Raw genomic sequence first — 25,356 nt, forward strand, 5'->3', positions numbered from 1 at the left:
AAAAAAAAAGAAAAAAAAAAAAGAGATTGCATCACTTCCCTCTCTTGTCCATGTTCCCATGGTGTTCTCCCTGTCCACATCTCTATGTCCAAATTTCCTATTTTATAAGAACATCAGTTAGATGTTCAGTATGACCAGTATGACCTCCTTTTAACTTACTAATTACTTGTGCAATGACCCTATTTCTATATGCAGTCACATTCTGAGCTACTCTTACATGAATTTTGAGAGTAGTAATTCATCACATTACAACTGACCTAATAGAGCATGTACAGAGTCTCCCTAAAGTCACCATATAGAAGGAAAAGGGGAAATTGTAGTTAATTGTACCTTTATTTACAAAATTTTATTGCAAAAATTTACAGAACATTTTCTATGTGTTGGCCACCTCTTTGTAAAATTCTGCAATGTATATTTTGTAAATAAAGGTACATTTAGCTATGATTGCTGAGTTTCCCTAAGTGTGGTGACTTTAAGGGCAATTTTTAGGACATTCTGTATTTTGGAGTCAGAAAGACTGAGTTTGAGTCCTGCTTTTGTCACTGCTTTTCTGAGGCAGTTTTATTTTATTATTACAAAATGGGAATGATATATTTAACAGAATCCTTTGTAAAGTAATAAATCAGTTGAAAAATGAGCCGTTATTTTCTGTATCCCCAGGAAGGGGAAAAAATGCTTCCAATTAAATAATGGCATATCAATTACACACGTTAGACACATTCCAATTTCAAAGATATTAAATGGTGAAATAAAAATATGTTTTAAAGTCAAAGAAAGTAAGGACCAAAGAAGATAATATGTAAAGTGCCTTCTGTGAGAAGGTAAGAATGGGTCAATAATGGTACATCATTTTTTTCTCTTACCCCTTTCTTTGCCTGAACAGAAAAGTCATCATCACCATTGGTCCCCATACAACTTTCCATCCATTTCAGGAAGGAATTCAATAATTTACCAGCCAGGAGTCAGCTTCCACCCCAAGTCGTTTATGATAAGTTAGGAAGAAACAAAGGCTTCAAAGACTCAAGAATATTTTCAATCCTAGGAACTGGTGAGCAGGAACCCCTGGTCCCTGTGGTGCATGAGCGAGGCAGCCAGAAATCAGGCAACCTCAGCATGCAGACCTGTCACAAACTGAGTGGCACCAGTCACCTCAAGTTTTCACCTGTGACTTTTTACCCAGCCAGCAAACTGTTAAAGTTTGTTAGTCCTATCAAAGTAGAAAATCCACTTAAATTGAAAACAAAAATCATATGTCACCAGCATCAATCAACCTCTCTCTCTTTCTGCTCAGTGTTTTTGAGACTGGCAACATTTGTTGCGGCCACAAGTCAAGTCACCAACTCTGAGGCTGGTCACTTAAAATCAGCAGCGGAGATCCTGGAATTGAATAATTCTATTGCTGTGACTCAGTGATTTTATGATTTAAATTTTATGTAATTTAACATGTCTCCTCAGACGTTATGTGGTTTGAAGAATTGCCTGTAATAAATACCTTTTTATTGTTTTTATTTCGGAATATTATGCGAGTACAAATGTTTTGGTTACATGCACTGCTTTTATATAGTTTGAGTCAGTAGTAAGTCTGCCCCGTACCTGGATAGTATGCTTTATATCTGTTAGGTGTGAATTTATCCTTCCTTTCCTGCTTCTTCCTGCCTGCTTGTTTTCTGTTGAGTTTTATAGAGTATTGATCAATTAGTTCCAATGCAATAGTGAGTCTTGTGGTGTTTGCTTTTCCATTCTGTGATACTTCACTTAAAAGAATGGTCTCCAGTTGCATCCAGGTTGTTACAAAAGGATTAGTTCACCAATTTTTTTCAACATCTGAGTAGTACTCCATGGTATACATATACCAAATGTTATCAATTCACTCATGTATTGATGAGTGCCGGGGGTCGGGAGTCCCAGTTTCCTGAACCCAGTTGACCTGGTGCAATTACTGGACTGAGCTAGAAAGTTTAACCAAGCCTTGGTGGTAATACAGAGCAAAAATGAATGAAACAGATAATAAAACTGAAGCAGCTCGGGCAGCTTGAATAGAAAGTAAAAGTAACCTGCACAACTTTCACTGTAACAAAGAAAAATTTAGTTTAGGGAGAACAAGGAGAAAGTTTAGAGCACTTTCAAAGAGAATTGGAAATTGGTCCCTCTCATAAAGCAAACACAAAAGCCTTGCAGGGATATAAATACCCTCTCCATTTGAAATTATTTGCAAGTCTTTAGTTGGCCTCTCTGTGCCTCCAGCCAGTATTGCCCTTTTCTATTGGTCATTGACTGTCTCTTTTGATTGATCATTGGTTACCTAGGTTACTTCATACCCAGGTTCGTATGGGCCTCCAGACTTCCTTATTCAGCAGACCAGGATTTTCTCCTCTACCCCTGAAAACCCCTTTCTTAGTTTCCTTTCTCATTGGGCATGTGGGTTGATTATATGTCTTTGCAATTATGAATTTTGCTGCAATAAACATTCGAGTGTATGTGTCGTTTTGATAAAATGACTTTATTCCTTTGGACAAATATCTAATAGTGGGATTGGTGGATCAAATAGTCCGTCTACTTTGAGTTCTTTGAGTGATCTCCTTAGGACTTTCCAAAGAGGTTGTGCTAGTATGCAGTCCCACCAACATCTGCCTCCATCCCAACATCTATTGTTTCAGGCCTTTTTGATACAAGTCATTCTCACTGGAGTTAGGTGGTATCTCATTGTGGTTTTGACTTGAATTTTCCTTATGGTTGGAGACATTGAGCATTTTTTCACGTTTATTGTCCATTAGTCTTCCTTATTTTGAAAAGCTTTTGTTTATGTCTTTGCCCACTTTTTAATGTGGTTGTTTGATTTCTTGCTGATTTGCTTGAATTCTTTATAAATTCTTGTCAACAGCCATTTATCAGATGTATAGCATGAAAATGTTTTGTCCCATTCCATAGGTCATTTATTTGCCCAATTGATTATTTCCTTAGCTGTGAGAAGCTTTTTAATTTAATCAGGTCTCATTTGTTAATTTTTTTTGGTGCTTTGATTTTCTTTGGGTCTTCTTCATAAATTCTTTGCCTAGGTCAATGTCTATAACAGTTTTTCCAACAGTTTCTTCTGTAATTCTTATAGTTTCATGCCTTAGGTTTATTTTATTTTATTTTATTTTTCTTCCACTCTATAGGTTATCTATTTGCTCTATTGATTATTTCTTGGCTGTGCCAAAGCTTCTTAATTTAATCAGGTCTCATTTGTTAATGTGTGTGTGCTTTGATTGTCTTTGGGTCTTCTTCATAAATTCTTTGCTTAGGCCAATGTCTATAAGAGTTTTTCCAACAGTTTCTTCTGTAATTCTTATAGTTTCATGCCTTAGGCTTATTTTGTTTTATTTTATTTCATTTTGTCACCCTTGGTAGAGTGCCCTGGCATTATAGCTCACAGCAAACTCAAACTCTTGGGCTTAGGCAATTCTCTTGGTCCAAGTAGCAGGGACTACAGGTGCCTCCTACAACACCTGGCTATTTTTAGAGATGAGGTCTAGCTCTGGCTCAGACTGGTCTCGAACCTGTGAGCTCAGGTAATCCACTGGCCTTGGCTTCCCAGAGTGCTAGGATTAGAGGCATGAGCCACCACACCTGGCCCCCTTAGATTTATTTTTAAATATAAAGAAAATTATCCATTTTCTTTTGAAAATTATCCATTCTTTATTCAGAAAAAAAATAGTTTCTCTCTATCCTTGCTAAATAAATATTGAAGAAATATTTAAAGAGTGTCAGTTTGAAGGAATACCTATTTATAAGCCTACCCTGTGGGCCTTGTGTCTCTCTCTGGCCTATGATATCATTCTTTATCAGGACTAAGAATCATTCTTTATCAGGACTTGTTACCTCCAGAATGATAAGGGCCTATACTTCTCTTCTGGGAAAACTTAGAGAATTCAATGACTGGTAATAACTTTGGCTCCTGCCTTTTCATCTTCCTCACCACAACATAAACATGATATGGACTGGATAACAGAGTATAAGCAAGATTAAAATCCATCTTGATTTCACATGAAACCAAAGGAAAGACCCTATATCCCCTCATTTCCCCTAGACTGATATTCCCACATCAGAATTCTCTAGAATAGTTTTAAAAATAGAAATTTCTTGGCCCTGCCCTATACTTAACTAAATTGGAATCACCTGGGAAGGGAAAAGGAATCCGAGTTTTAAGGAAAGCTCCCCAGTTGATTCTGACGCAGCCAGTGGCACCAGTAAGTAGATGATCTTTTGGAAACAACTACCTGGACCTTGATGCCTTTCAATAAGAAACATGAGCTATCCGAGGTCCTGTTGTTCAAGAGAAACCTAAATTTAGCCTCCAGAGAAGATAATGCTTTTTCCAAGATAACTGGAAATGCAGAATGGTTTGAAGTATCTTTCAAACACTCACTTATTTTAGCAAGCACTTCCCTTATCATCATTTTACTTCTTTTTTTGAGCATTTATACTCTTTGAATTCTTACCAGCCCTCAGATTATCCTTGGAAATTATTTATCTTTAATGTTTTCCCATATTTTCATTTCCCCTCTCCACAAAACCAAGTCACTGGGTGTTGCATGCTGGCACTTACCTTGGAAATGTGTGGCTTGATGCCAACATTTTATATCTACTAATGTGTGAGAACACTATCTGAAAGTCAAAAAGTAGGAAGAAAAGCACCAGAATTGGTGCACATCATTCATTTGTGCCATTTAGGATGGTTAAAGCAGAATAACAAAGACTGGAGTTTCCATTTCCTATCTTGTATCATCTAAACCTGCCCAGGACTCTCTTCTTCCATCCACAAGCAGAGACAACACCTTTTCTATCTTGAGGATGTCAGTCTACCTATAATGTACATCTTCGTGGTTATTCTGAAATCCTCTATTTTAAGATTCTACACAAATATAATTAAATCTTTTATCATTTGACTCATTGCCCCATGAATTTGGACCAGATGTTGCAAAAATGCCTCTAGGGGCCAGGCAGAGATGAGGGAGAAGGGCCCAGAAGGGACTGTGAGAACTGGAGCATGAACGCCCTGTCCAAATGGGACAGTCTTCAATTGTTACCATATAGCAATGTGGCCTAATTTTTTCTGAAGGGAGGGCAATGGAAGCAGTTTTCTTTTTATGTTGTCAAATTAAAGGAAAAATACTTTGAATGAGACAAATAATATATCTCCAAGTCAGCTTATGCTTGCAGACTACCAGTGTGTAATCTCTAATTTATACTATATTCAAAACTATGATCTTTGAACAACTGAAAATAATTTGCTAATTCAACAAATTCTCATACTTGTATAATCATAATGAGTCCTGTCACCCTGTCCCATGAATATTACATAAGAATATAAAATTCAATTCAAATAGAAACTAGGTCTTCATGGTAAGCCAGAATAGTCAAATAACCATTGGTCTGAACAATAATTTATAAAATCCTAATCAACATAGGGATAGAGGTTGGTTTCTTAACTTCCTATTTTTTGGACAGGGACATAGCAAGAACTATATTCTCCTTCATCTTGCAATCTGGATTGGTCACCCAACCACAAATGCCAGATAGTGTTTCTTAAACAACAACCCTCTGTCACATATATCTCTACATGAGAAGGGCTAGGGTCAGGACTAAAGCATTGACCTTAGAGGATCAGGGGAGTTTGGAGCAAGTACCAAATTCTTTCACTGGACAATGTGGATGTCCATACTATGGTTAAAAAACTGCCTTCCCTTTGTTTTATGGAGAAGATATTTTCCTTTATGCACATGAAGCTGAGAGAAATGATCCTCATAGTTTATGCTAACAAATGACACCTAGGAAATAGTCAATAAACTGTGTTTCTATTTGAAAGCTGACAGTGTTCACATAGGCTCCAGTTGATTTGTAAAAAATGAAGGATGGATATCTTTAGTTGAGAGATGCTGTAGGATCTTTGGGTATCTATAACTTAGTTCCTTAATGTTTTCTGGAATATAAATGATTTTGTGTATTTTTTTTTTTACCTGTGACAAATATGGAGGAAAAAAGAACCGTGTTGGTAAGGATCCCAGCAGAAAACATGGCAAACCCAGAGAGCTGAACCTAAAGGGCTAATCTCTTTAGAGAAGAGCTCTTTACAGAGACATGGGCAGGTTAAAGGAGACAGCAAAGGAAGGTAAGGCATCTGAGAGACATCAGCGATAGCAACTGCAGAAACCCATTACTGTCCCTCACTCAGAAGGCTGCAGAGAGAGGGAGAGAGGGACAGAGTTACCAAATCCCGGAAAAAGCTCCCTCTGTGGAAAGGAATCTGCTAGCATGTAGAGACATGCCTGCACCTCTATGATTTTATTTAGCTGACCCCAGCCAGAACTCAGAGGGCACAGGAGCCCAGGAAATTCCATTTATGGAGGTCAGCCTCCTGGGTTGCAGAGTAGGGCAGGAAGTGGCAGATATGGATCCGGGAGAGGGGAACAAATGGACGGTTATTATCACAGAAGACAAAGGGGACCACAGCTTCATGTTAGAGCAGGACAGACTTTTCATCTTACAATCCTCTAGTTTTCATTTTGTTAATGAGTATACTGAGGCCTAAGGAACTAAAATGAGTAGATAAACCTTATACACCTAATAAATGATATACTTGAGACCAAATGCAGTTACCTTCTTATCTGCCTTATCTATTCCTATGGCCCTCCCACTTCATTACGCTGGAAATCATGAGTTAGGAAATTCATATTAGAGTTGGCTAAAATGAGAAACCTACATAGCCATTTTCCCATTACTGTGCCCATCAGACATCACTAACTGATTACAGATTTCTTGTTCCTGAGCCAAAATATGCCCTGAAGCCCCAGGCAACCACTACTGATTGATTCAACTTGCTCTATTACCTGAAACTACAACATACTAATATATAAAACTTCAAGTTATTATGCCTAATAATAGTTTCCTCTTTGAAACTTGGCTCATCTTCTGAAGTTGGTGCTTGTAGACTTTCGAACTTCCCACCCTGGTGACTTGATGGGGAGCATTTACAATTGAGAATAATGGAAGTACCATGAAATTAATTTGCTTGCAAGTTCATAATAAAATTTCCTAATCCTTGATAAGTTTTCCAATTCTCTCCCCTTGCAGGTTGACAGGACAGAGGTGATTCGCACCTGCATAAACCCAGTGTACTCGAAACTGTTTACCGTGGACTTTTACTTTGAAGAGGTACAGCGCCTGCGGTTTGAAGTCCATGACATCAGCAGCAACCACAATGGGCTGAAGGAGGCTGATTTTCTTGGGGGCATGGAGTGCACACTTGGCCAGGTGGGTCAACAGACACCCCTTCCTCCTCCTTGCCACCTTAGGATCCTCTCTATCTCCCTTTTTTTCTTTTCTCCCCTCATCTAATCTTTGCTTTCTTTTGCCTATTAATTTTATTTTCTTTAACATGTAGCATGTTACAACTTCCCAGGCACTGTAATAGCCATTATATCTACACCAAGATGATCTTGCAAACCTGTAAAGTTACTTATTTTGCAAAATTAATGATTTTCTCTTCTGAATGCCCTCATTGTATTAGCCACTTATTCAACAACTATTTTTGGAGCACTTACCATGTGTCTGTCTCCACCCTGTTCCTGTGTTTGTTATGGCCTTACACCGTCCCATTATAAATTTCCATCTGCCAACTCAACTGATTTCTCATTCATATTCATTCCAAGTCTCTGATGCCAAAAACATCCCAAGGTAAGGGGCTAAATGGATACTTAGTGAATGAATACATACTTTTGCTTTATCCTCACAACAATAATATGAAATAAATATCACTATCAAATCCATTGATCAGTGGCAAAACTGAGATTTGGAGAAGTTGAGAGACTTGCTAAAGGTGCCACCCTGGTAAGGGGCAAAGCTGGCATACTACTAGGCCTTCCTAACTCCAAACCCCATCATTCTGCTTCTATGAGGCCTTTCTTTTGTCCTGTCCCTTCCTACTGTACCCAGAACTATGCTAAGTATTGAGAGAAGTCTAAAAGAAGAAACATTCTGGGTCCTAGAAAGTGAATAATCTTACTAGAGAAGGCATGATCTACACTCCTCAAGTAGAGCAGTTCATGACAAAATGTCCTGGGCTCTACACATGGGGTAGTGGGCCTTTGGGGAAGGGATGACTTTCCTGCTGGGTAGAGTCAAAGTATTGTGGGGCCAAACTTTGAAAAACTGTGGTCCTGGGATTGAAGAAGAAGCAGGAAGAAGACCTTGCAAGTAAAAAGACAACATAAATGAGTCGTGGTGGTCAGAACAAATGTGACAGGGGTATGGGGCAGGAAGAGACCAGTTTCTCTGGTACTGATTTCCTGTGCAACCAATGAGGCTTAATCTTCAGATCTCTTCCCTCATGTATACCCCTTCCAAGGCTCTGTCTTCAGTTTTTATTTGTAGTTTTATAGTTTTTTCCCAGATAGGGATTCTAAAGTACATAAGCCTCAACCCCCACAAAACTTGGATTCATCCCCTGTCAAGGTTGAGAGTCAGGTTTAGCAATTTGTGAGAAGGAGTCTGCCTGACAAAGAGATGGCAGACACACTTGTCTGTATGCTTGTTTACTAACCTGCTTCATACCACTTATCACTAAAAGAAATTTCTCCCCTATAAACACCAAGTGACAAGACTGATAATGTCCTCAATCACCCTTTACTAGAAAATACAGTGACTGATTTCATAGCATTGCTCTGTTCTTTTAATGAAAGCCAAAAGCTGAGAGGGAACTTGGAATATTCTTCGTTAATATATTCTCTCTAATGACTTGTGAGAAGAGTTGATGGCACATAATTTTAAAAGCTTGCCAGAAACAATACCCAATAAGTAGATTTGAATAAATAAAAGAATGAATAAATTGTGGATTTGGGATGGAATCCTGTTTATATTTAAAAAATGATTAAAATGGCATATTTTATAGATATAAATATGCCACATCAAGATTTTCTCTTAAGCAATGGACATCCCTCCTATATATAAATATCATACTTTGTCACAAGAAATAAATGTAAATCCTTGTAGGAGTCACATGGATAAAAACCTTTTTCACCCAAGGCTTCAATAATTACATTTGTGTGATTGAACTTCAAACTTGTATCTTTAGTTTTTCACAGGCTCATCTTTCCAAAACCAGCCAGACCTCCCTCCATCCTTTACTCTGTGCCAAGCATTGTAATAAGGACTGTCAATGTAAGGCAGGCAAGAACAGCATCCCAGTCCTCAGGCAGCTTTCAGTCTAGTTGGGGATAGAGATGGAAAGCAAATAATTACACTAACAAGTAATTAAATGATAATTGTTATAACCATTGCTACAAGTACAGAAGAAGAGAGCAAACATTGAGAGAAGGGCTTCAGGTACAGGGAAATCAAAGAAAGCTCTCCAAGGAAAGTGAACTTTGCACTGAAACTTGAAGGGAAAGTGAGCATGCATCAGGTGAGAAGGAAGAGGAAACGTGTTCCAAGCAGATGGGATGTTATACACAAAGCCTCTGGTTGAGGAAGCAGTTTGGCATATGATGCAGCACATCTTCATTTGGTTTCCCCACAAGCCAACTCTGAGACAAAAAGTCAAAGGAGGTGAAGAAGCCATGATAGTGGAATGGAAAAGTGAGACAGGATAAGGAAGGCAGTCTGTACGGGAGTATGGTTGGGCTGCTTACCACCATGGGCAACTGGAGCTTAATTCTGCTGAGGACACTCTGGAAGCCACTGTAGAACAAACATCACAGAGTTATCTCACCCTGGGGTTGGGAGGACTGGGACATTTATACACCTGGAGTATGCACACCCTTATCAGTCATCAAGGGCCATTCCTAGGGTGGGAACATTAATCCCCTAGCATTTCCAGCCTACTATGTAGGGAACAAAGCAGGTCCCAAAGATCAGAAAAATCTTGCAAGCAAAGAAATGCAGGTGCTGGAGATCAGAAGTCAGGGATGTGCAGTCAATTCCTAGGGCCTGGGGATGTGAACAAGGCACTGACAGCATCTGCCAATGGGCCATTCAAGACCCCGTCACCCACCCTTTTAACTGTCAGACCCTGATCATTTTCAGATCATTTTCTAACATACGGTTGTGTAAAAAACAGCCCTATCCCTTTCTCAAGAGTGAATCCTGAATAATCTCAGCCAGTCACACAAATCCCCTCCCCCACTTGCCAGAGATTGGTTTAAGGGTGGGCATATGGTCAGTAAGATATGAGGATTTTTCTGGGAAATGTTTCCTAGTCTATAAAAAGAGACACATGTGAGGGCACACTTCCTCTCTGTCTGTGGTTTCTGGAACCACAGCAGCCGGCTGAGAAGGAGAGCAACTCCGGGGTTTGGGGTGGAGTTGGGGCCAAATTGCTATCACCAGACCCTTATTATGGGAAAATAAAATGCCCTATTGTTGAAGCCATTTGAGATAGTATTTTCCATTCCTTGAACTATAAAAATCATGATTGATACAGCACATGTGAGGAAATAAAAGAAGGCCTTGTTGGCTGTAGTGGGTGAACAGAGAGAAACTAGGAGATTGCATGGGCTTAATTTTCTTAATCTCTCAAAATAAGGAATATGTAGATGTGAGCACTAAGGGTGAGATTACAAACAGTTCTTTCTAAATACGTTTTAGGTACTTTTGAAAGGGCTAATCATTTCATTTGACCCTCTTGACAATTCTGGTAGCACATGTGTCATCATCCATATTTTATAGTTGAGAAAACTAAGAATCTCGAAGATTCAATGTCTCAACAGAGCCAAAATCAAAAGTCGGAGTTTTTGATCCTTAATCTAGAGCTTTCTTCTGCCAAGACCTAGGGAAAGATAATTTGGGAAGGCTACCAGTTCTGAGAACTCTTGCAAGGTCATGGCTTATGTGCAGCAAATGTAGCAAATGAACAGCAAGTTAGACTTGTTTGGTGTAGCCCTAAGCCATGTTTCATGTTTCCTAATCCACACTGCTCCCCCTCTAAGTGACAAGTTGACCTCTCTGAATATCTAACATCCTATCATGTTGGTAACCATGTGATTGATAGGATAGGCCTTTCCCACACTTTTGGGATGGGCAATAATTAGCTTAAGTCTGCAAAGTAACTAAGAAAATGCCAGGAGGGCTATGTCAACTAATGAGATGAAAATGTGTCAAATATTCTATGAAACAAGTGTTTGGTGCCCCATGATCACATTGATGTACACAGCTATGATTTAATAATAAAAAAAAAAATTGGCTTAAGTCAATCAGAATATCCAGTCTTTGTGGCCACAGTTATTGGTTCAGGGAAGGGCATAAAACTTTTTTTTTTTGAAACAAGCTAAGTCTCATTCATTCATTTATTCATATATACAACCAGTATTTAACAAGTGCTCTAGATATGCCAAGTACTGTGCTAGGTGCTAGAGACACAAAGATGAAAAAGAGAGAGGCCATGTCCTAGAGAAGCTTGTGATTAGACACAGACCAATCAATAAATAATCAAAATGCATATTACTAAGCATCACAATAGAATAGAAATGTGTTCAGGAGGTGTGGGGAAAAGACTTACCTCTGCCTGGAGGGAATCAGGGACATCTCACAAGAAAGATAACACCAGACTTGCATCTCAAAGGACAAGTAGGAATTTTCCATCAGAGAAAAGGAATAAGGACTGTCTTGGAAAAATGACTGGTGCGCATGCACACACACGCACACACACACACCAGCAGCAGCAGCAGCAGCATAAGAGGAACAGCAGAGAAATCTTAAGTGACTCAACATGACTGGTTGGTCAAATGCAGGTGGGAAGAAGATGGTAGACGCTAGACAGAAACAGAAGAGCTCAATCATGAGGACTTTTCGTGCTTTTCTCTAAACTTCAGAGAGCTTGGACTTGATTCACTGAGGCCTTGGGAACCACGCGAGAAACAGGATTGATGTGTGTATTTAGAAAGATCATTTTGACATTCCCATAAAGGGTGGATAGCAAGGAAAAAAAACAAACAAAAAAATAGTGCAATAACAGGAAAGAAATGAGGATGGCTGTGGATGTGGAAGCTAAGAAGAGAAGCCCAGAAGAAAGTCTGTCCAAGAACAAAATCAACAAGCCATGAGATTAGATGAGGGAGGTATTTTTTTGCAGGTATCTGGCTTGAGTAACTGGAAGAGTGATTTGGTTGTCTTTGAGGGGGCTCAGTCCTTTTGGGGTGAGGCATAGATGTGATGCTGGTGGCCTGGTAAGATCAAATGTCTGCAAAAATTTAGAGGAGATTGCTAGTTGGCAGCTGACCACATGGATCTGGAGTAGACATCAGTATGTACAGATTTGGGAGCTGACTATAGTTGATAGCTCATAACATAAAAAGTAGATGGAATCTCTCAAAGAGACTGTTCTATTTCTATCTTTGAAGGAAATTCATTGAATATGCCATAGATGAACAAATCATAAAAGACTTATAAAAAAAACTGTGAGTATGCAAGAACATCTCTTTCTACTCTCTTTCAGATAAAAAGTGTGAATTTTATTTTGTCTTGAAATCAAAACATTTGTTGAGTGTCTTCTACACAGAGTAACATGCAGACAAATACATTTGTACCAAGAGCTCTGGGAAGGGTGGGCAGAACTCCTCCACCCTTCATAGTTTCCCAGGTTGTGACACTTCAGTGTGATGGGAGTTTTGCTCTTTTCTCTAAATTCCTCTTCTCTGTAGTGATTAAGCCAGAAGAAAATACATTGATATTTTCCTTCTCTGTAACTCCAGTAGTAAAGAAGATTCCTTCTCCTCTGTACTGCTTAGGTAGGCAGGGAATGGCCAGCGGCGGGAAAGGCTTAGAAACCCAGGCAATGGCAGGGTTGGGTCTGAGACACTGTCTTATAATGCTCAAGTCTATATGTCATGGAGCCTAATGGTCTGGGGTCAAATCCCAGCTCAGCTGCCCTCAAGTCATTTGTCCAGAGGCAAATTCCTGCTGCCATTTAAGCCTCAGTTTCCTCATTTTCAGGATGGAAATAATAGTGCTGACCTAAAGAAGTATCCATGAGGATGGAGGGCGCTAATGCAGATCAAGTGCTCAGGGATGTCCCTGGCCTGGGTGGAGCTCTTAGAACGTGGAAGCTATGACTAATGGGAGGAGACCCTAGGAAAGGGTGGGAAGAGTCGACACCTATAGGGACTGGTGTTGTTTTCAGAGTGAAGGTGGGAATACAAAGGGTGAAAACATTATAAAGTAGCACCACATCCTGCGCAATTAGAAAAACTGAATGTGTGTTGCCTCAAGGTTGTCAAGGATTTTGTTTAGTGGAAGGATTTGAAGTGCTGTGTGTGGGCATGCACACATGTGTATTTATTCTTCTCTTACTATTTTTAGGTATACATAGTATTAAATCAGATCTCTGAAATAATTTGGGGAAGATTTTTCAATTCCTATATGGCCACAACTAAGGCCCTGAAGGAGAGATAAAGTGACTTCCCAAAAGCTATGCAGGAAGTTACACATTCAGAGCCTGTCTCCTGAAAGCTTCTAGGGTATTCAGCTGTCCATCTGAATTTGCCACGTTCTCACTCTGCCTTGTGAAACAGCAGGATGCTTGGCCTTTAGAAAAGGAAAATAGCAGCCCTCAGCATGCTAGAAATTGGCATAGGCCATGAAGTTGAGTACAAGCACAGCGAGTGACTTTGCACTGAGCAAAAATGCCAAATAAAGCAAACAAAGGCACAGGTCCTCGGAGGACTTAAGGCAGAATTGCATGTTCTTGGCAGATGGATGGGGGAGCAAATCATGGGGACACAGGGTGCTCAGGAAGCTGTGTTCTCCTTCTGGGTGAGCTTGGAGACCTTTAGATGGCTGTTGCACGGAAGGAGATGAGAAGCTAAGCCTCTTTTTCTGCTGTGCCCAACAGAGGGTATACAAGGAGAGATGTCATCCCTCACTACCTAGAACAGCAAGCTGACTTCATTTGCTCTTTCCCTGCTTATTAATTCACTCATTCATTCTTATGTTTTCCACTTCTTCATCCACCAAATGCAATAGACAATGTATCACAAATAACAAAAATAATAAATACAGTGGATAACTTTCCCCCAAGGCACTTTTATTTACCAGTCACTGGGCTAGACAGTTGCACATCTGTGCACATCTCACTTCATTTAATCAGCACAATATCCCTTGGAGGTAGGTGCTACTATTATGACCATTTTACAGCTGAGGAAAATGAGACTGAGTAAAGCGAGGTAAGTTATCTAAGATCACAAAGCTAGTAAGTGGTGCCACTGGGACTTGAATGCAGACTGTTTAGTTCCAAAGCCCTTTCTGATCTTTCCATCTATTTTAATAGCTTGTCATGAACTAGTATAAGTAATGAAGTAATATCTACCAATGCAAAGCCAAGTTGGAATTCACCTTTATTTTGTTTCTTCTTAGGTTCATCTTACACAGACCTGATACAGGCAAACTAAGAGTCCTCTTGCAAATATCCTTGGTTGGTCATCTTCCTCAGCTTTGTATGCTAAATTATGTTTAAACATAATAGGGCTTCTTAGAAAGTGTCAGTCAGGGTAAGTGTCAACTTCCCCAAAGCAGAATTCTACAAGCCAGCTGCAGCAGGTGCACCCTCTTGGACTTCCTTTCACACTCAAGCTTGTTGAACAACCCCTTTATCCAAATTCCGTGGTTGCTTCTGGGTCTCCCCATTCCTTTCTTACAGGCATCTTCTTCTCCATAGCTTAACGGACAATTGCAACCATGTGAAGTCGCTTCTGTCATTGCTGTGTAGCTGTAGTTTAGTGTATTTCTTCCCCCATAGTTCAGAGGACCTCTGTTAAAACCAAGAACTTCTGGATTTCTGTTATCACAAGAACAAGAAAATCAGTGAGGCCTTGAAGGAGTCCTGGGCTATGCAGGATGCCTCTGACCCTTATTCAGGAGAGAAAGTGTTATTTGGAGAGAGCTATAATGCATCATTTTCCCACAGAGCAGCAGTTCTTGAACTTGAATGTACATCAGAATCACTTGGGGGCTCATTAAAATACAAATTGCTGGGCCCTATTCCCAGAGTTTCTGATTCAGAAAATTTAGGAAGATATCTAGTAATTTGCATTTCTAAGTTTGCAGATGATACTGATTCCGCTGGTCCAGAGATTGTACTTTGATAACCCCTGCCCCTGTGTCTTGTGTGGGGGAATGCTAATGAGTCTTGGACACCATACCACTAGTTTTAATTATGAAAAGAACTATATTTCAGGCAATTATCTAAAGAAATTAAAGAGGATAAAAAAAATCTATAGAACAGAAAAAAGAATTATTCATAAATTTACATTCCTGCAAAGGACCATGATCTACAGCCTGAAGATCTTGATTGCCAGAGTTTTTTTCTCCCATCCATTAAATGTAGCTAAATGGACCTGTTATCCAGACTGTTGATCCTGGTACAGGCAAATATTAGGGTTATTTTAGCCACAGTAGCCCCTGAAAAGATGAGCTGGTAATAAATAGGAATATGGTCTAGGGTCAGGATGGCTCCAATTGGTGGACACAGGTTGTATACGGATGCCAACAATAGTATACAAACTCACTGCACACAGCAAGATTCCACAGGTTAGCTTTTTCTTGTATAACATCTAGTATCCTCCAGGCATAAAATTGGTGGCCCAGGAAAGTCAGATGTACACATGCCAGCAGGCAACTCATTTTCCTTCTGCTTCTCACATGAAAAGATTGCCCTAACTTTGCAGAATTACTGCAAGCAGAAGTCCCATGAGTGATGAATGACGTCACAAGTGATCACATCATCTGAGTTCCCAGGGACTGGCTCAGAAATCCCAGGAAGTGGTTCTGATCTTTACTGCTGACAAGCTGTTTTGCTCATAGGTGCAATTTCAGCATGGTGGTTGTGGGTGAACAAGTTCCAACTTTTACACAGAGAATAAAATTAATTCTTGCCTTTTCTGTGCCTCCTTGTTCGGCAAGTAATAGTAAATTCAGATCCTAGGAAAATTCCCATGCTTTCTCTGGAGTCCTCCTTGTATACCTTTAAATCTTTAGTGTCTTGGACAGGAGTCATGAGTCCTATGTATTAGACCTGCCACCAACTCTCTGTGTGACCTTTGGGAGTTTGGGTTTCCCTCTCTGTGATGTAGTAACCTTGTAAATAGAAGGGAGGTTTTGGATTGATTCATCTCTAAGTTCTTTCCAGTTCTAATCATCAATTATTTTCATTCACCTCTTTTTTCCCTTTGTTTCTGAAATCCAGCAACCCTTCCTGAATTCTCATTCCTTTTCATGATGCTCTGTGACCCCCACCCCTTCTCATCTTATCTATGTCTTAGCATGAGGTGTTTCCCACATGTTAAGTCATAGATGTCATCCAGTCACAGATGATATCATCCTACCTTAGTTCACCCCAAAAAAAGCAACTCCTTGGGTCTATTTAATTTCAAAGATAGTTTTAAAGGGATATGTTTAGGGCAATTAAAGCGAGCTTGTGTTTACACACCCTGTTTCATATGCAGTCAGAGTAATTTGCTACCTCTCCTAGCTCCATATCGGTGCAGAGAGAGAAGGTAAAAGATTTGGAACTATATAAAAATGTGCAAAGACTAACATACCAATGCTGAAAAATAGCTATAGCCGCTTGTTCTGGTCCTAACCCTTTAAGCCAGGCTAGCCAGCCCACCCTACTAGACCTGCCCACCCACATAGGGAGGCACATATGCCACCTGGGCTTGAAGGCAGCTGCCAGGAACTTCACCACAGCTCCCACTCAGTTGTTTCCAGCCAACTTTCATTCCAACCCTACTTCCACCCAGCTCAGAAGTGTTGGCTATCAATCTAAGCTGGATCCCTGTCTGCATGGTGTTTACACATGCCCTTTGCATCCTTCAGCCCTGCCAGTCCCCTGAAAATACCATCTTGCTGCATCTTCTCAATTATCAGCATCCTGGGAACCTTTGATAAGGCTTTGATTCAGCCCCATAAACTGAGTTATCAATGTGACTAATGGCCAATTTGCTCACGTCCAATAACCAAAAAGCCAATTCACCAAATAATATATTAGTCCCCAAACTAACTCTCTACTAAATACCTTTATTTACCAGAAATAATATTTGTGAAGTGTTTATAAAGTTTTCTAAAATTATTTTAAAACTTACAAAGATTTCTGGATTTTTCTTTTATTTAGGCTGCTTATAAGATTTAGTTACTGAATATCATACACTTTTCTGAATATCAAACATAGCCATAAGAAAGCTAAACTCTGGGGTGGCACCTGTGGCTCAAGGAATAGGGCACTGGCCCCATATGCCCAGGGTGGTGGGTTCAAACCCAGCCCTGGCCAAAAAACTGCAAAAAAAATAAAATAAAAAGAAAGTTAAACTCTCCCAAAAGGGGATTAAAAATATGTTTCTGTTAAAGTCCCCATTTCTTCATGGGCCACAGGCCTGGGAGTATATATAATATTTTTTTTGAGACAGAATCTCACTTTGTTGCCCTCAGTAAAGTGTCATGGCGTCCTATCTCACAGCATTCTCAAACTCTTGGGTTCAAGCTATCCTCTTGCCTCAGCCTCCCGAGTAGCTGGGACTACAGGTGCCTGCCACAACACCTTGCTATTTTTAGAGATGAGGTCTCTCTCTTGCTCAGGCTGGTCTCGAACCCATAAGCTCAGGCAATCCACCCTCCTCAGTTTCCCAGAGTGCTAGGATTACAGCCATGAGCCACTGCGCCCGGCCTAGGATATAATTTTAAATGTTAACATGATAACACCTAGGTTGTGGGATTATGGGTAACTTGTAGTGTCATGTCTGTGTTTTTCCATATTTTCTAAGAGAAAATGGATCATAACTATAGTCAGAAATAAATATAATACATGTTAGTACAAACATCATAATGAGGCCTTCCTGCTGACTTCAAAGAACTCAAGTGGAAGAATAAAACTCATAAGCATTGTGGAGATCCTTCAACTTTTAAAGAACTTTAAAACTGTAAAGAATTCTAATTTGAGGCATTTGTGAGATATCCTTTTGGGTGAGGTATTTTCTGAGCCTGAGCTTTCTGTTCAGTTTTTGAGACATCAATTTGCAGATGTTAATCTCCAGCCCTTTGTCCACAGGGAGGGGAGTTGGGCTGGCTAATCAGATTCTGATCTTTTGTGATATTATTTCTGATTACAGAAGAGGCCCTGGAGGGCTTGGAGCACCAACAACAAATAAGTTAAGGAAGCATCACTGGAACTGCAGAGAGGTTCTGAGATTCCCCCAAAGCCTAATCTCTAGTTCAAGCCTTATTTGGGAAGAAAATAGTTTTAACTCCAAATTCACCTAATCGATCTTAGGGAGGAGAAAAACAACTGCTTGGTTTACAAAATCATCCCCAGGAGTCTCGGTTTCAGATTCAAGGACAAAATGAGGCTGGGTATGAATTTATTAACTTTGGATGGAATGTGAGGCTTTGGGGCTGCTATATGCACCAACACAGGTCAGCAAAGGTTCATAGCCTGAGCCCAAGCTCCAGGTGAGGCCCAGAGCGAGCCCATCACTCATGGTTTTGCCTCACTCACTCTTGGCATCTGCCCACCAGGAGGCTCAGATCAGTACACATCCCAAGCCAGTCATCAGAAACAAAGGAGCAGCTACTCTCTTAACCTCGCTCTCCCCAGTGAGATTCAAGCCAGGAAAAATGGAATTACACTAAAGTTGCTGATGGGGACCCAATGGAATCAGAAAGGTTTAAATGGGGAAGAAAACAGCAGTGCTGTGTTTATCCAGGCCAGTGCATGCATCTCTGTATTACCCTCTGGAACTCCTGGGCTCCTCTTAACTAATCTTTAAGGGCAATTGACTCTTACATATCATGAATTTGCATACCAGTAGGGCAACCTGTGACTCCCTTTGCCCAGGTCAACCCAGGTTACACTGTTGATGCAGCTTAGTTATTAACACTGTTCTCTTTCTCTTTCAAAAGTGTCTCAATTTGGATAATATATTTTATGGTCACTTAGTGATAATAAACCACTTTTCTTTCTTTCTTTTTCTTTTTCTTTTTTTTTTTTTTTTTTTTGAAGACAGTTTTAGCATGTCGCCCTTGGTAGAGTGCCGTAGCGTCATACCTCACAGCAACTTACAATTCTTGGGCTTAAGCGATTCTCTTGCGTCAGCCTCCCAAGTAGCTGGGGCAACCACACCCACCACAATGTCTGGCTATTTTTAGAGACAAGGTCTCGCTCTGGCTCAGGCTGGTCTTGTACCTGTGAGCTCAGGCCATCCACCCACCTCGGCCTCCCAAGTGCTGGGATTATAGGTGTGAGCCACTGCGCCCAGCCGTTTTCATAGCTAATATTTACTCAGAGCTGACCAAATGCCAATCATTCATGAGCTTGGTGCTATTAGCAGTATCATCACCAGGTCAAAAGTACATGCCTCCTAAGTGGCAGAGCAAAGATCCAGCCCTAGGCATTTCAGTTCAGTCAGGGTACTCACTACTCTTTTCTTTACCCTAAGCTGTGTTTCCTCTGGGCTTTTGTTCTATACAATAAGAAAATGAGCAGGGGATGGCACCTGTGGCTCAGCTAGTAGGGCGCCAGCCCCATATACGGAGGGTGGTGGGTTAAAAGCCAGCTTGGCCAAATTGTAACAAAAAATAGCCAGGCGTTGTGGCAGGCACCTGTGGTCCCAGCTACTAGGGAGGCTGTGGCAGGAGGATTGCCTGAGCCCAAGAGCTGGAGGTCGCTGTGAGCTGTGATGCCACAGCACTCCACCAAAGGCAACAAAGTGTCTCTAAAAAAAAAAAAAAGAAAAAGAAAGAGAAAAGGAAAAGATCAGTATGCCTTTATGTATTTATTCCCCGGGTCTTCCTACTGACTTCCTTCTAAGGGGTCAATTGAAGGGATGACATTGATTTTTAGGAGTTCTTGTTGTATCCCAGGTATTGTGTTATGTGAGGCCTGTATCAGCTCCACTTGATAGAATTAAGAATTAGGTTCTGAGAGCTCAGGTAATTCACCAAAAGTCACAGTGACAGTAAATTGCAGTGCAAAAATTCAAACCTAAGTATTCTGATTTCAATATCTGCCTTCCCATTATATCCCATTGCCTACCAAATTGCATTCGATTCCTATAACCTTTTGCAAATTAGAAAAAGTGGAGTAGCAATTCTTCCTAAGTGCTGTCACTATAAAGCTGCTCAGAGAGGTCAAGGAAGAAGCATCCTTCCCCCCAAGTTGATAAGCTGATTCCTATAGCTAGAGCCTTTTCCTCACAGTTCAGACAGACCTCTGACATCTGTCTACAATAGATCTGCCCCACCTTGGGGTGTTTATCTGAAATATTCCTGGAGAAAGGGTATAAGCAACTTATTATACATATTTAGTTCCCATCATTCCTTTGGCTTACAAAGCAAATAAAGATAACAATAATGTGAACATAACAGGTGTATTCATTCATTCATTCAATGAATAATGCATCTATGTAATACTAGCAATAACAATGAAAAGCTAATATAGTTACTTATTCAAATAAAATATGTATTATTTCATTCATTTATTGGGCATTTACTATATGCTAGACATTCTTCGGGAACTGGGGATTCAGCCATGAACATAGAAAGCAAAGCCCTGTCTCATGGAACTTACCTGTACATATTATAAGAACTGATACTACTAAAAAAAGAAGACACAAGTGGTATAAGGCATAGAGAGCGGCGGGAAGAGGAGGAGTGCTAATTTAGATAGGGATGTCAGGGAAGCCCTGAGAAGAGTCCAAAATAAAGTGTGAAAGTGTGGGCATGAGCCATGCAAAGACTCAGAACAGTGTCCCAAGCAGAGGGAAGAACAAATGTTCTTATATATTGCCAGACCCTATGCTGAAAGCATTGAACCAACCATCTTATTCAATCCTCACAAACCGCCTGAAGGGTAGGTGCTGTTATTTTCTCATTTTGCTGCTAAGTACTTGAACCTTGAAGTAACTCGCTTAGTTACACAGTCTGCAAGGGTAGGGGAAGCCATGAACTAAATCCTAGCCTTCTGACACAGACGCAATATCCTCACCTCAACTACTAAGCAATTCTGTGCCTTGGCCAGTCTGTAACAACCCCCTTGCCAGCAGTTTTAACTGAAGATTTAGAGCAGTGGTTCTCAACTTTACTAATGCCTCAGCCCTTTAATACAGTTCCTGTGGGTCACGACCCACAGGTTGAGAACCGCTGATTTAGAGGATGGCTGATCACCGGGAAACATCTGCAAAGCCATCATTCATGGGCCCATGGGAACAAGATGTTTCACTCCCTGGATCCCCAGGTTCACCAGATATTGAACTAAACCACTCCTGGCATCTTTTGCTTCCTTGATCCTCCCTCAGTTCTGTTAGAGGCTGTGAGGCCCACATCATCCCAGCCTCTTCCTCCAGACATCCATCTTATTCCAGAAGACATCAGCTTAAGCTAAGGAAGATTTTCTATCCCTCTATCACATTATCTTCAGGATATGGTTTTATTGTTCTGTATTTGAAGATAATATAGGCTCATTGCAAAATCTATTCATAAATATGAAGAAAAATACAATTACCCTTCAGCCCACTATTAAGAGATAACTACTAAAGATTTTATGTGAATATTCTTACATATTTTTTTCTGTTTGCGTATACATACAGTTCTTTTCTTCAGCACAATATTGGGTCACATACTGCTTTTTTGCTTGCTTATTTTTACAAATATATGTACATATAGCAAACACCTTTCAATGTTAATTCATATACTTCTACGTCATTTTATTTTAAAGACCACATGATATTCCATGATATCGAAATTCAAGTAATGTGTCCCCTACTGTGGACATTAAGGCTAGTTCCAATTTTCTAGAATTATACATGCAACATTGTGATGAACACCATATTACATAGTATGTCTTTATGCCCTTGCTAATATTTTTAGAATTAATTAATGACAGTAGAATATTTAAGCACACATTTTAAGGTCCTTGATACAAACTGCCAAATATCCATCCTCAGTGATGCCTCCACCTTTTTTTTTTTTTTTTTTGGGGGCAGTTTTTGGCTGGGGCCGGGTTTGAACCCACCACCACAGGCCACAGGCTCCGCCCAATGCCTCCAACTTTTTATCTTGTTTATTTTAAAGCTTCTGTCCCCGCTAAAACAAGAGGACAGCCTCTGCCTTGAATTAGACATGCCTCCCACTGCCAACGTTTTTGCTAGCTTCAGCCTGAGCAGGGAGGGCACAGAGGGGTGTGTGTCCTCCCTCAGCCCCCTCCTGGTCTTGGAGGCTGGTCCCCACAGGGGATTTATTCAGGGGCTAAGGGTAGAATGGAGTGAAGAAAGGAGACATTGCTGTGGGTCTCAGCCTAGGAGACTGTCTCACTCTCAGATCCCTTTCTTTCTTTCTTCAAGATAGCAGTCTCTATCAGCTGCTGCCTTTGGATTTGCCATCTATACATTGGAGACTCCCAATGTATTCAACATTCCCTAGATACTAACTCCACTTGTACGGCTTACAGACATCTCAAACTCAGCAGCCTCAAACTGAGCTCACTATCTCCTCCTGCCCTCTCGATGCCCCTGCACCTGCCCCTTCCCATGTGTCTGGCTCCCTGAATAGCACATCTGTCCTCCCAGATTCCAGAGCAAACCTGTGAGCTCTCCCTCACTCTCTACCCTACAGCCCATTGATCAGTCATGAAACCCCATCAACTCAGTGTCTTAAATATCTCCATTATCTGTCTTTGTCTCCCCTTCCACTGCCAGAACCCACTGCCAGTCTAAGCCAACAGGTGACTATCTCTGTGTGGGGATTGACTGGATGGGAGGAAAAAGAGGAGGAAAGTAGCATTTCCTAGTTGCTGGGGTTTTGTTAATGCTCATTATGTACATAATAAATCTGTGGAATAGAAAATAGTATCACCATTTCACAGATAAGGAAACCAAAGCTCAAAGAAGTTAACCTGCCCAAGATCCCACACCAGGACCAGCATTCAGAGCCTCACGTGTGACTTTCACCCTAGGTTATATAGCAAGAGTGAAGTTGGGGGCTATTGAAGGGGAGATTGCAGTGGTCTGAGTGAGCAGGACTTCCTTATACTCTGAAGACGAAGAGTGAGTGTGAATCCCATTTCATATTTGGTAATGCAGTGATTTTCAACTGGGATGTCATGGTATACTGGTGTGCCATGAGAGGATCTTTGATGTGCCTCAAAAATTTTAAAGATCATTAATTAAATTATTTTTGAAAGGTATTCATAGAACAGTAAGTATATTCCTTTTTTACTTTTTTTAAAATCAACATATTTAAGGGCACTGCAAAAATTTAACTACAGGTTCAAGTGTGCCATGAGATTAAAAAAAAGGGTTGAAAAACACTGTGGTAAAGTGTAGTCCAGGGCCTGAATCAAGCCCTGCCTTGGATATTTGTCAGGGGCAGAAGAGTTGAACAGTTAGGAGCATGGACTCTGGAACTGAGCTGTCTGGATTCGTATCCCAACCCCACTTTTTCCTGCTGTAGAACCTTGAGCAAGTAATCTACTCTTGTTGTAGAGGGCCAAAAAGATATGTCCACGTCGTAAGTCCTAAATGCTGTCAATATGACCTTATTTGGAAAAAGAGTCTTTGCAGATCTAATTAAGTGAAGGATCTCAAGAGGATAAGATTATCCTGAGTTAACCAAGGATGACAAGTATCCTTATGAGAGACACACAGAGAAGAGGCACAGACAGAGAGAAGAGGGCAGCATGAAGAAGGGAAAGAGGCAACTACCAGCCAAAGAACCAGAGCAGCCCCTGGGAGCTGCAGGAGACAAGAGGTGGACTCTCCTCAGAGCCTCTGCAGAGCCTGTGGCCCTGCTAACACCTGATCCCAGACTTTTGCCCATGAAGGAGTAAATTCCTGTTGTTTTAAATCACAAAGTTTGTGGTCATTTGCTATTGCAGCCATGGAAAAGTAGCACAGTTTCTATGGTTCTCAACCATACGGGCCTGTGATAGTGCCTCAGAGGGCTGTCATGAGAATTTAATGAGTCAATACACATCAGGCACTTCAGAGCAGTAGCTGTCACATAATCATGGTCTCAAAGCAGCATTTATTATGATCCTTTAATAGTTGTGTGACCTTAATTATCTTTGAGACTGTGGTCCTTTTGCTTGTTAACTGGCACTTATAAAAAATACTAAGTCTAACTATAGTACCTCAAAGCTGGAGTTTGTGTCTTTTGCTTAAAAATGGTCAAAGAATTCCCTCAATCCTCCTCTGTCCTATGGACCGCTAATATTTGGTCACCAGCCTCCCTGAAGACAAGTCACAAGGCACCAAAGGCAGTAATTGAACAGATACCATGTGCCCTGATCTGACCAAAAGCTCTGGCCCTGGCATTGGGCAGTGTGGAGATACAGCCTTTTCTTCTTTCTCCAGACTGCCACATGGTATGGCTGGACCCTGGGTGGGGTGTGGGGAGGGGGTGAAGGTGACCTCTCGCTAATAGCTGAGCTGGGTCATTTGTGATAGTGATGGGGCCTTACCCAAGAGATGAGGCAAAGGTGAGTAATTAAGACACAAGCTGTCCATAAATCTCGCTTTAAAACTTCCCTTCACTCCATCCCTCCCTAATGAAGTCAAAGAGAGGGTAAATGCCTGTAATTACTCTTGAAGTAATTAGAACCCTGCTAAATAGAGGGCTTAAGACAGGAAGCCCAAACCAATAGAGTACTCATTGCTTCTGTCGTTCTGAATCATCCTCTGTAGGGTGGTCCTTTTGTAGGTCTCCACTGGGGAGTTGAGGACTGTACTGAATTTATATAAACTGCACGCACCCATGCACATCACCCATCCTCCCCCACAGAGTGGCTGAGAAAGCTTCAGCACTGTGCCTTCCCTAGCTCCTCCGACTTTTGTCCATTAATGAAAGTCCAAATCAGCAGATTAATTTAAAAGCCCTTCCTAAAATAAATCTTTAAAATCTGATCATATTATACTAAAATTGTTTGTCTACATGCCATTATCCCTTTCTAACTCAGAGCTTCTCTCCTTTAAGGGACCTTTGAAGTACCTGGGGATCTCATTGAAATGCAGATTCTCATCCAGGAGGTCTGGGGTGGAGCTGAGGTTCTGCGTTTCTAACAAGCTCCCAGGCCTAGCTTCTGCTGTGGTTGCAGGGGATGGGTTGGGGCAATGACACTCTATGTGAGCAGCAAGGGAAAAGTCCTTCATGGTTCCACACTCCACTTTCTTCCTGCCTTGGCAATGATCGCAAACTTCTAATGTGAATCTTAAAAAATGAATAAAAATTATCAAGTGAAGGGAGAAAGGAAAGCGAGGGGGCAGGGAGAGGAAGGGGGAGAAAAGAGAAGGAGGAAGAGCAGGGAGTAAGAGTAGGGGAGAATAAGCCTGCATGTGGTCAGTG

The 25,356-nt window shown here is 40.8% G+C and overlaps 1 protein-coding gene across 2 annotated transcripts in view; it reads left to right on the forward strand.

The window, feature by feature from the left end:
- Positions 1 to 25,356, forward strand: part of CPNE4 (copine 4) — a 521,673-nt gene that overhangs the window by 344,903 nt on the left and 151,414 nt on the right. For both annotated transcript variants that reach the window (XM_053600167.1, XM_053600168.1), the window contains one exon: positions 7,114 to 7,293. In XM_053600167.1, coding sequence (XP_053456142.1) covers positions 7,114 to 7,293 — 180 coding nt within the window. The remainder of the gene's footprint in view (positions 1 to 7,113; positions 7,294 to 25,356) is intronic.

This window comes from Nycticebus coucang, chromosome 8 (genome assembly GCF_027406575.1).
Source record: "Nycticebus coucang isolate mNycCou1 chromosome 8, mNycCou1.pri, whole genome shotgun sequence".
Classification (NCBI taxonomy): Eukaryota; Metazoa; Chordata; class Mammalia; order Primates; family Lorisidae; genus Nycticebus; species Nycticebus coucang.